The 13,160-nt window shown below is 32.2% G+C and overlaps 1 protein-coding gene across 1 annotated transcript; it reads right to left on the bottom strand.

Moving 5' to 3' along the window:
- Nucleotides 1-1,616: 1,616 nt before the first annotated feature.
- Nucleotides 1,617-3,921, bottom strand: LOC18107746 (protein SPEAR3). The gene is made up of 5 exons (XM_024590080.2): nt 3,373-3,921; nt 3,127-3,234; nt 2,411-2,481; nt 2,165-2,249; nt 1,617-2,045 (listed from the first exon to the last, which is right to left on the bottom strand). Exons 1-5 carry the CDS (start codon nt 3,586-3,588, stop codon nt 1,929-1,931), a joined length of 597 nt encoding a protein of 198 aa, XP_024445848.1. The 5' UTR covers nt 3,589-3,921; the 3' UTR covers nt 1,617-1,928.
- Between the last annotated feature and the right edge of the window lie 9,239 nt (nt 3,922-13,160).

Raw genomic sequence — 13,160 nt, 5'->3', positions numbered from 1 at the left:
TCCTTTTATATAATGAGATAACATCCAAAACACATTAAAAAATAAAATAAAGTTTCTTACCTTGCTCAAGCTTGAAGATAAAAGTTGAAAATCAATGGAAGCATGAATCTACACTGTTTATACACCATCAAGAATTTACTTTCCCCGTGTGAAACATGCCTCCTGACCCCTTGCAATGAATTGGGAGATTTTATAAAGTTCAAAACAAGGGATGTGCTGAGTGTCTTACAAATATTTTCAAGACTAATTAAATTGCCTCCATTGAGGTTCTTGTGCTTTTAACGAAACAACTTTAACAAAGGTGACATCTCTCTCCCAATAAGGTTAGCTAGCTTCAATGAATAAATTTCTATGTTTTGTAGATAAACAACATCGCTCATTTCTCCCCCTTCAACAGAAACAAGACCAGCTTCAATGGAAGAGAGCTTTGCTTTTTTGTGAAACAGATCACCAGGGAAGTTGAGAGATCATGAGTAAAGGGTACTGAGAGGCAGCCAGTGTGCTTACTTTTCGGGTCTTCTTACTGTTGCTGATATTAAATTCTCAGCTAAAAGCTTAAAATTTTCGAATTTTGAGTGTTTTTTTAACATAATATTATAATATTCTTAATCACTTAGTTGGGAGTTTGAATCCTATTAATTAGAGCATCACGTAACAGCTAAACTTCTCAGTCGAGAGCTACTTGTGTATGGTTTGTACGAAATACATAAAACCTGAAAGTCAATTGCCTATTTAGGCTATAGAGTTGAAGCTGTGCCATGGCAATGAGATTTGCGATGGGAGATAGCCAGGCTCTGTATATTTGTAATCCTATATAGTAGTAGTGCTGATTAGTTGTTTAGAGAATAATATAAATTATATTTAAATATTTTATTTAATAATTTAAAATTTTGGGTTAAATTAGTTTTTTGACATGAAATCAAAGTTTTGATGACCAAGTTGTCACAATTTCAAATCTTATTATTTCTGTTTATTTGATAAAAATTAAGTACAAAATAGTATGAGTTTGTGCAAGTTTTAAGTTCAAAGAGTTTTCAATTGAAGGAATATGTTTAGAAAATAATATAAATTATATTTTAAAACGTTGAATAAATTTTTAAATTGAATTGATTATTTGTAACTAGCATGCATTTTCTCTGGTTTCAATTATGGATATGTCATTGAATTTCAACATCAATCTTTCCTCGTGTAAGAGAAATTAGACTATAATTTAAGCCTAATGAATTTGGAATCTAGTAGTAGCTAGTTGCAATTGTCATTTATGCACCCACCTGATTAACAGTGCACCGGTCATCAAAGTGTTATAATCAATCCAATCCAAGCTCAGTTTTCCTTGACAATGCATAAATTTTTCACACAGGAAAAGAAATTACGTGGAGATTCCAAGGTCGTCCATCACTTTTTCGTCAAAGGACAGCTCTGATTAATCACCCTTTTAGTATCAGGTTTAACCTGTTTTATTCTTATTGATCTCTCTTTTATCTTCTTTAATAAAGTTAATTAGTGCTATTGAACAAAAGGGGGTAAGAGAACAGAAGCATTCATCATCCCATGAGTTAGATATGTTTCATCAAGGAAACTGTGATTTGCTAGATGCTGACTGGGAGACATGAACGAAAGCAAGAATTCTGGATGATTACTATAATTTTCTCGTTTCTTTGACATTTCATGAACAAGAAGAAAATTTCATTTTCTTATGCAGAAAGTGAATCCATGATCTTTAATTACATAATTAATTAAGATCCCTTTCAAATGAAAGTTCAACATAATTAAGATCCCTTTCAAATGAAAGTTCAGGCTCTTTCATATCACCATTTCCTACCTTGTGGTGCCGTTTTCCAAAGCCAAGCCAATCATCATTATAACTTCCAATCAACAATTAAGAGCATAAAAAGAATCCTCGATTTTAATTGGCAGAAGAATGATGATTAAATTGACAATCTGAGCTCCAAATCTAGTTCTTGAGTGTCACTTGCTTCAGAATTTTGACTGCTAGAGCCCCTTGAGCTGCTTCGGTGTTTCTTGCTCTTTTTTGGCGGCGTGTCCTAATTAACAAGAACATGAAAGAGATTGATGTCAAAACATGATGTATCACATTACCAGAATCCTAGCTTGAGAATCTTATTGTACGTAGAAATTTATGGAGGATAAAGGCATTAATTACCTCAGCTTGTAGAGGCAAAAGGTGTCTAGTTGAATTTGGTTGTGCATAATGTTGAGCCTCATGGATGCCATGTCCGGAATTCCAACTAATGTATAAAGAAATTAAACATATTGATTCATTAGAAACCTAGCTAGTGTAACTAAGGTTGAGCAAACTTCCGAGGAAAGACATGAAAATCTAGACCTTGCTCCAAAAAACAAGCCCTTATCTCTAGAATTAAATCAAATTGCGTAGGAGATTAATTACCTTGCTGTAGTTGAGGGTTGAGAATCGCCATATCTGATATTCGTTCCATCATAATCAGTACCGATCCCCATCTGCAATACCAAGTAAGATTGATGATTTTCGGACAAGGCATATTGTGGGAAAATGTCAGACTAATTAATTTAAGCTCCTCCTCCTTGCCACATGATCAGAAAAGATGAGATGGTGTGGAGTATTCACATATATATTTAACAGGCAAGGAACTAGGGTTTGTGTAAATGAATAACTAAACAAATTAAACTTTCGAAACAATACAGAAACAAGAATAAATGAAATAAAATCAAGCTTCCAAGGGAAATAATAAGATCCCTTGAAGAGTGCTTGTACAGGAAATTATTTTGAAATTGGAAGCATGTCCTTTACAATTTAATTCGAATTAAGCAAGACTTAGATGATGATGATGGAGAGGACTACTTTCTAAACGTTAATGAAAATCCAATTGGTTGCAACTAAATTTGTTCTTCTTCTTTCTATTTTCCTCATCACTGGTAATAATCTATATCAAAATCATTCAAGATGCACAGTTGTGTAAAGTGGGGATATGTATATATTGATATATATATCTACACACACGATTGATTTCCCATTCAAGATGTGAGCTCATATATGTAATTTTGACTAGAATGAAATTTAGGGTTATCAATTCTATAAATAAATAATTAAAGAAAGGAAGAGATAAGGAAAGCAAGTTCCTATACCATGGTGTGGGGGTAGCCATAGGAAGCCGAGGTTGCTGCTGCTGATGAAGAATAAGAAAAAGAGGAGGATGGTGCTGATGAATAGCCTGTTTGCACTCTTATATCCTCCTGCACGTATATCAACCAACATACTTGTATATCAAGTCCATACTCCACAAACTTCTACAAACCCTATAAAAACTGAGCTTAATTATATATATCAGTACTGATCAAGAGAGAGGTGGAGAGGGAAAAGGAGAGAGATACCTGCGGGTTGAAAGTTGTAGGGTAAGGAGTACTGTGAAGGGGGGGATGGTAATTACAACCCATTTGGCCATGTAATCTGATCTTTTCCAATTGAGCAACACCAAGGCCTCTCTGCGGTTGCTTAGGCTTGTCTGAATTGCTCTTCTTGCCTTTCCTTGAAGAGCCACCTCTTTCATTATTTCCAAAGTTAGGCTCTCCAAAATAACCGCTATCCATGATATTCTCTTCTCTTCTTGCTTCTTAATTTGTGTGTGAGAAAGAGGGAGAGATAGAGAGAGAGAGAGAGAGAGATGATGTGAGCTGTGTGCAAGAGAATTGAGGTACTGTATGTCTCAGCTTTGCTTTGCAAATCCCAGAGCTTTCTCTTACTAGAAAAACAAAAACTTTCTGCAGGCAAACTAGTGCTGAGGAATCGGAGATCTCCAAGACCCTTTTTAAGCTGTTTGATACCCTAGTAATTATTGCATCGCTGGATCAGATTGTGTGCAGATTTAATAGAAATATATACTTAGATTTTATGCTCCCCTCCCTCCCCCTCTCTCTTGCCTCTTTTTTAGAACTCCCATTAATTGTTTTTATATTACAACCTTGAATGACCATTTCTATATTATATTATTGTAGCTAATTACTTAATTTAATTTATTTTCTCTGGTTATGCACTTTGTAGACTATAGGCTTTTTGACATTGATGTTTAACCTGTTTTTTTATTGTTAAAATTTGATTTTTTTAAATTAATTTTTTAAAATCATTTTAATTTAATAAATTTTAAAAAATAAAAAAATATTATTTTAATATATTTATATAAAAAAAATGCTGTAAAAAATAATATTTATGACACTTGCCTACACTTAGCATGACTTGAAAGCGATTATCTTTCTTTAGCGTGTTTAAAATTCTAAAAATCTTTGATTAACCATATCACTAGATGCTACTTAACGCGCCACTATAGAGCGTTCCTAATTAATTAATTAATTAATGGATCGGGACTAAACTAATACAACATTTTCTAGAATCTTTTTTTTTCTTGTTTAATTAAGTTGCAACTCAAGTGATAATTAAATTAAAAGGTTAATCTCTCATTAAAAAACGAAAATTGATTAAATTATTTCAACTTGTAGTGATATACAATACATATAAACTTCAACCCAGTAATTAATTTAGAATTAAGCTTGGACTAATACTGTCTCAAAAAATAAAAAGATTAAGAATGAACTCACTATACTTCTTGAATTTGGCTTCCGCATAAGGACATTCATAGAACATCAGCAAGGAGCATGACCCTTTACATTTTTTTATAAAAAAATTGCTTTCATTTTGTACTTGTTTAGCTAGATGTTAATTAAAATATTGCTCAACTTTATCTCATGTTCTTTCATATATATATATATATATATAACACGCTCTCCAAAGGATGGTGGGGGTTAGAATTGCATTTATGGTGGTATTGATCTAGTAAATAATTTGTTTTTTTTTTTTTTTTGGGGGGGGGGGGGGGGGGGGGATGACTATGGTGGTCCCATTTGTGAGGCATAGCTGACAAAACCCTAAAAAGCCCCAGCTGTAAAAACTGCATTAAGCAACTCATTAAATAATAATTATACAATAAACGTTTTATTCCATTAACAGTATGGGGAGACCAAATCGATTTTAACCATTATAGATTCAAGAAATCTTGTTTGCAGCTTCTAAGGGATTTCTTTGTAATGATCAGAGGGGAGATTTCTCGGCATTCTAACCCAAAGTGGTTATGATCATTAATATTCTCTAATCTTCTATTTCTTCGAGCGTTTTTCATGAAAATGCCTTGAATGCGAAAGATATATGCTGCTCAAAGGAGTCCAAAATCCCCATATTTAATTAAAATCAGTGGGAACTTAATGAGATGCAAACTAAATCTTTTGTTTTTTTAGGTAAAGATCGTGGTAATTTTGAAGCAGATAAGTGTATATCGTGTTATGAAGTGGGTAGGGAGGAACCAAATCTAATCGAGCTGTTTAACGCATGATTTGTGGGTCATAGGTTATGAGTTGTTGTGTGGTGGAAAGTGAGAATCCTCCAATTTTCTTAAACAGACATGTGAACTCATGCAATTACCCAAGACCCCACCTATCCCTTCCAATGACACTTCAATTTCTTTTTATATATAATTAAAATCAAATCATCCGTAAATTATTGGTTAAATATGGTTACGAAAAGTTTATATAATATTACTATATTATATTCCATGCCTAACCTCAAGAGTTGCTAAATTAAAACCTACTCCACGAGTTTACTAGCACGCATATATCCCCAGCTTGTTTCTTAAATTAATAAACCATATCGCTTCATGGTGTTTGTAGCCCTCAGCATTGATTTTGACCACAAAATGAGGCAGCGAGATTCAACATGTACATGAAATATTGATTTGCCAGCCTATTGTACATGTTCAGTTCTTAATAAGTTATCTAAGCTTTTATCCTCAAGCACAGCTATATATATAATCCAAAATAATATTGTCTTTCAAAAAGATATTGCACACAAATCTTGATTGCTGTTTTATCTTGATTTTTCATTATCTATCTTATTGGCTGAAGCTCTATAATTATCAATTTATATATTTGGAATCTGATCTTCTAATCAGTACAGATGATATTAAATTTTGGACAAATTATCATAGAACTTGCCGATATGATTTTGATGAGCTAAATAGCTATGTTTTTAATAAAATCAAATGATTATATATAAAAAAAAGAGCTAAATAATTGATGAGCTCAATTACATTGTGTGATTTGATTTTATATGATACAATGTTTTTGTAAGCCAAAAAAAAAGGTAGTCTGACTTAATTAATCAGTAATATTAATTATGATAATTAAAGCTAGATGGACTAATTAAATTGAGCTCAATATTAGTTTGTGGCAAACATGGCAGCATGAGATTGGAGAAGTCGAATACATTGATCACATATGCATTGAATTTAACAATATTCACGGTCCAAAGTCAATATATATATTAGGGTATGGCTATTTTATATTAGTCAAATTATGAATCCCAACTCCTTAGGTCTCTTGCCCATATAAATTAATGGGTCTCCCATCACTGATTTTTTACACAAAAAAATATATTATACGCTAACTTTTTTGAAGCTGCATTTAAATCCAATACCACTCGCCTGGCCTGAGTCCGCATTTCCGTGGTCTCCATAAAACTATTCGATTACCAATGCTTGAGGCAACCTCTGAACAACAAAGTCTACTCTGAAAAGGAAAAGAAATACAATACTGTTTTTATATATATATATATAAAAAAAAATGTGTTCGTTGTTATTAAATTATGCCGTGAATCAGATGGTTCGCATACCTGCCCCATAGACGTTTGTCATCATGTAATCTAATTATTCATAAATATTACACACAGTTACTATCGATCGAGTTATTATTCTTTTTTTTTTTGATGGATTTTCTCAAGGAGTGAGGCTGTACGAGGGCTCAAATAGCATACTTGGGACCTCTAAATACTCTTTTCGAGATCTCCTCTCTTCACCATCGATTAATTTATCATCCCATGTGGATGTAATATGAGTGAATGCACGTATATGTGAGCAAGGAGGATAATAAAAGAAGGGATTAGGTGTGATTTGATGAGTGATCTACTCAACAGTATCATATAATATATGGAAAGGAAAAAAGAAGAACAAACTAGACAAAGTTTAGTGGAGAGAGATGTAGAGAATATCATATCTACTGTAGATTGTGGGCACATGCAAACTCTTACAGAACAAGCCAGGGTGCACTATATTACTCCACATGATTTACAAAGCAAGTATATGCATAAACAAGTCCCTTGGAAAACGCTGTCTACGTGTTTACATACTTCCAAATCCATCCACCAAATCCTATATTATATATACGATTCTCATGTTGATTTTTTGCGATTTTTTTTATACTCCTGCACGGGGACTTGTAAAGAATTAAACCCTTTATCTATGGTGAATAAGGTGTTCCTCTCTTTTTTTTTTCCTTCCTCTGAACACCAAATTAATGTGTTTCCATGGATCATACTGTGAAGTTGAGAGGCTGCAGGCGTCCATGCATGTGTGATATTCGTAGACTCTGTGTTCTCAGAACTGTTTGAAGTAAAATTAAATATTGGAAACTTTCCTCAAAGGTTCTTAAAAAAAGATGGATCCGGCCAGTATTATCGCATCTGCTAAATGTCATGCATTTTCAAAGCAAAATCAAGGCATAGTTTTCGAACCAGACATGGGAATAATTTCTAAATCAATATCCCTAGGTAAGTGTAGATGATTATTAATGTATACCGTGATATTGGGGGATTAGAAAATATGCTATGGAAAAATCTTTCATATTTTAGAAATATCTATATATCGCTTAGTTCTTAATACTCTATTAATTATTTAGATAGAGCTACATGAACAAATTGATATATTATATTCAATTTTTTATTTTTTAAAATTATTTAAATCATATCTTTTTTTAGTCCGTCTGACTCCATTTCAGGGGTTGCGATGTTCCGTTTATGTCGTGCTTCTTAGCTTAATTGTGGGATTCTTAACCCCTGTAATAAATGAGTAATATTGTTCAATGTATAAACAAACTTTTCATTTAAGTTTTTTATATAAATACATGAGACAATTATTTTTTTATATATGAAGGATTAATTAGTTGTTTGAAAATCACAGGATCCATATTTTATTGATTATAAATCGCCACATTAGTTTGTACAAGAATTTAATTGATAAGATATCAAATTAAAGAAAGAAAAAAAGCTAGATACCCGCTTCTTCTTCTTCTTCTTCTTCTTCTTCTTCTTTCCTTTCCCATTTTTTTTTTTAATTTACTTGGTATATATTTGTTTTCTAGCAAAATGCCGTCATTAAATCTGAGGATTTCATATCATAATTACAGAAAAGCTATCACCAATATACAAGTATGTGCATGTGCAGAAAAACTAAATTATACACAAGCCACGTAACAACTTGTAGGTTGGTGCATCATGTGAGGTTAAGCTGTGCGAAAAAATGCTTTAGGTAGGGTCCAAGCTTAAATAAATATCCATGATTGAGTCGATGAATCTTATAGATTCCTAGATCTTCCACCATAGGCTTAATTGCAAATCTTGGGCAAAAAAATAATGCCCATGAATCCATATTTAGAATAAATGAAAGATTTCTTTGTATTATAAATTAGTTCGCAAGAAGTCTCTATGAAATGTATATTTGTAATTAGGATATATGGGCTTCTGGTACAACTGGAAATGGGGACCTTGAAAACCACGAAGGTAACTCCCAAGTCCTCCTGTCTCATATGTTGGGCACGCAATGGAACTCAACACTTGGCTTCCTTTGCATTATGCAATCCTAGAAATGGACCCACATATGACTTGGAATTGTGACACCATTAATGCCTTTGTCTCCCACAGCCTTCGAGAACCAACATCCCCGGTGCTCTTGGATTTAATTTCTCATGTTGTTGATTTGAAAATCCAAAATGTTCCCTTAATCAACATGCCACTTGATCTGGAATTTTAATATGGTTGAGCACTGTGTAATTAAAATAGAGCCTTTTCTTTTTCTTCTCCTTGGATTGGGGTTGAGGAAGGAAAGTTTTTTCGGTTTGATTTTATATTTTTAGATATATTTTGGAGAGTTTTGAGTTGATTTACTTATTTATAGAGGTTTTATTGATGTTTGTTGGATGTTTTAGATAAAAATAGATTAAAAATGAATTTTTAACGACTTCTTTGGTGGCTGAAATCTGGACAAGTAGATAATGCATCATCCACAATTATTATTTTTTTAAAAAAATAATAATGGACGGCATGTCATCCACCTCGTAAAAAAGAAGAAGAAGGTCATGGTGTGCGGGCAGGCCTTGGCAAGCCCACATGCCTGAGTTTATTTAAAATGGGTCATATGGGCTGGGTCATATTTAGTTTATTTTGTTTTCCTTCAATTTTAATTTTAATTTTTAAAAATAAATTAATGTAAAATATTATTTTATTGAGTCTTGAAATTAACTATTAATATATTTTTATGTTATTTTATTAAAGCATCATTCGATTTACTTTATTTTTGAATACGATTATAGCATTTTTTTACAATATTAGCAAATCATTCTTTATATACAACATAGCATGTTTTTTTTAAGAAAATATTTGTTTGATTGTTTTCTTGTGATCGTATATTTTGTTATCATGTAATTAAATAAAACATAATTTTTTTTAAAAAATAAAGTTATTAAACATATCTAGGTTCATAACCTGACTCGTGGGTTGGACAGCTTGATACGAGTTAAGCCTGGTCAATGAAAGATGTTAGTAATGTCATAACCCATTTGACCCCTTGTTTAAAACATGTTTTTTTTTAAAACAAAACAAGAAAAAAAACTAAAAAAAAAAGAAGAGAACAAGATTAGGGAGTGAAAAGACAAGCGAGTAAAGAAATCGGAACCAAAATAAATATGAGAGTTTGAGTCCCTTTCTAAAATAACTATGAGATAAAAAGATTGGAAAATGAAGAGATAAAGAGATAAATGATAAGAGGTGATCAAAAGATAAATAGAAAATGGCTATGAATATACCAGAGAAACACATAAAAAAACATACAAAAAACCTAGAGAAAAAAATAATTATGAGAGAATAAAAAAAAGAAGAAAAAAAAAGAAACATGACTAGAAAAAAAAACCCTAGTCACCCACCTTCTTCCTTTTCTTCTTTTCTAGCCTCAATAACAACCTATCTTAACCTTCTTTTACCCTTCGTATCACAAACCAGCCACCATTGCGATACTTACAAACCCACCATACACAACCCTTTATCTCCTCCTTCACAGAGTCATTACAACTCCTTTTCATCCTTGCCAGCCTACACAGTAACTACAACACCACTTCAACCTCGACCCAACGCCAATAACCATTGACCTGAAACCAATCTCCTTGCCACCATCGCATTTCACCACAATAGCAGTCAATCATCGTTCCCAACAATAAACTCCCAACAGCACTAATTTGAACCCCCCTATAAAAACCACCCATAGTCATTGTCGAACCGATCATAACCAAGCTTCCACCACATCGCCTTCCTTTTCATCCATCATCAATCCAAAAACCAGATATATCTAAAAAAAAGCCAAAATCCACACAAAATCACCAAAAACTATAGCTTTTCTATCCGATCTAGAAATCACAATTACCATTATAGACCAAAAACAATTTTGTGTGTTTTTTGGCATATCTAGCACTGAATGAGCGGACTGCATGCGTTGCCATTCACAAGCTCCTACAATGTCATAGCACATGACGACCACGCGCAACAACCACCCAACTCATTTCTAATATATTTTTTTATGTGTGTGTGTGTGTGTGTGTGTGTGTGTGTGTGTGATGGTGAAAATTTGAAGTGTTGGGGTCCACACATGGTTAGAATTAATACCTGTATATGGGTTAGGAGGACATGAATGAAACGACTTATCCGAGCCGTAACAATTTGGTCTTAATATGATGGATGTTTATTTGTTTGTTTGTTGTGAGTTATATTCGTTTATGATTTGTATTTTTCTCATAACTCAAAATTGGTTCATGAATTGTAAATTTTAATTAGGTATTTCTTTAGATGTCACATTAAGAGTAAGCAAGTTGATTTTGTATGTAAATATTTGTTGTCAATAAAATTTATTCTTGCTTATCTTTTGATGATTTGCATTTTTCTCATAAATAGAAAATAGCCAAGAAATTATAAATTCTAATTAAGTTTTTTCTTGGATGTCACATTAAGGTTAAATAAATTTCTCTATGTAAATATTGGAATAAGTGTTTGTTTGTTTTTTTATATATTTGTTGCTTCTTTTAATGATTTGTATGTTCTTTGTCACTCAAAATTGGTATAGGAATTATAAATTGTAATTCGAATGATGCATTAAAGGTAAGTGAGTTAATATTCATTGTTGGTGTGTATGGCTTTGTTTTTGTTTTTGTGTTCTTAGCCCTTTCAATAGTACAAATGAATTAGGACTGGATCGATGTGAACTTGATAGACCCATTAAAAATGAATAACAATTTTTTAGTTTTTTTTAAATAATTAAAACAGGTTTGAAGCCTAATTTATCATTTACTATCCTCTCAAATCCAACATCCATATTTTAAAAGTGATGATTGGGCTTCATTTCTAGGTCCAAATTCCAAATCACTACTTTAAGTTTTAGTGGTTTTTTTTTATCATAAATTCACATATATCAGTTTATACAAATTCTTAGCAAGAGCATAATAGGTAATTTTATCATTTAAAAAAAACAAACATAATACAGCTTATCTTAAATAGGATATGTAAGATGATTGTCATATTCTATATTACATAACCAACTTATTACCTTTAATTTTTAAAAATCAATTAGGGTTTTTAGTTATTATAAAATTAGATGGCAACTCCTTACTCATATTCTACCCTCATTTATCATAATCAAGCTCCTCGAGATATCCTATGCAAGTTAATAACTTTTTTTTTTAAAACTTCTATCCAAGTAAAAAACCAGTTTTGAGTTCTTGATTATTTTTTTTAATTAAATTTTTTTTTATCAATATTGGTCTACACATAGCACTCTGAGACAATTATCTAGTTTTTTAATCTAATTATATTTCTTCTGGTATATAATTTGATGGCATGTTTAGTTAAAACTATTAAAGTGCATATTAATGACATAATTGGTCCCTTTATTTTTTATATTTTCTTAATTTAACTTTTATGCTTTTTTTTAATTGATATGTTTTTTTTTATTCTAGACATTTTTAATATGGATTTTTTGTCTTTTTTTTCTTGCCTGTTTTTCTTTACTTGACATGCCACTAGTTAGGTTGTCTTGTCTTGTTATTATTACAAGACAGAAAATACATATATAAAAAAAAGAAGATAAAAGTGTGTTTAGTTGTATGGATAAATTTTTTTTTGTCTATTTAATAGTTTTATTTATATTTTTTCTAAATAAGAACAAGGCAATTTATATATTTTTTATTTCAATTATATATATATATATATATATATATATATATATATATATATATATATATATAACACTCTTCAGCTTAGGAAATTGAATAAAAAGAAGAAGAAATTTTAAAAATGAAAAAAAAAAAAAAAGATAGTGTCGGAATTTGAACATAACTCTTAATTTCTCTCTTCTCGGTTCAACACCAATGGGGGGAGGGGGGGGGGGGGGGGGGGGGGGGGCGCTCCCCCCATCTCTGCCTCCTCTTTCCAATCCGTGACCATTATCACCGGCTCCTTCATCTCACTTCTCCTCTCTCACTATTGCCTCTCCCTCTTTTTTCTATATATTTACTATTGCCAAGGGATCCGTTTCTTTTTCTCTCTTTTCTATTTCTTTATCGACGTCATGGGATCCGCTTCTTTCTTTCTCATCATTGAGATGTAAGGATGGTGTTTGTTGGCGTGTCTTGACATATTGGAGACGGTGGTTGTTCACTGCATGGTGGGGTACATGGGTTTGTCAAATATATAATTGGGTTATGTTGCGATGGAGGAGGAGGTTTTCGTAGGGGCTGAAGGCAGCGCTGCTGTTGTGACCGACGATGTTTGCAACGGTTGTAAGCAGGGCTGCCACTTCTGGTGACTGGTGGATGTGGGTTTTGGATACGTTGGTGTTGTCTGTGCTTTTAATTTATAGATAATTAGAGGGAAGGTTAATTCTTTAATTGGAGTTAAGGAAATTGGTATCTTGTAGATTTATCGGATTACTCATTTAACCTGGAGTTGATTTTTTTCTTGAATCATTGAA

The sequence above is a fragment of the Populus trichocarpa genome, chromosome 18 (genome assembly GCF_000002775.5).
Source record: "Populus trichocarpa isolate Nisqually-1 chromosome 18, P.trichocarpa_v4.1, whole genome shotgun sequence".
In the NCBI taxonomy this organism is placed as follows: Eukaryota; Viridiplantae; Streptophyta; class Magnoliopsida; order Malpighiales; family Salicaceae; genus Populus; species Populus trichocarpa.
The sequence above is the reverse complement of the archived record's forward strand: the minus strand, read 5'-3'. Positions and strand labels throughout refer to the sequence as shown.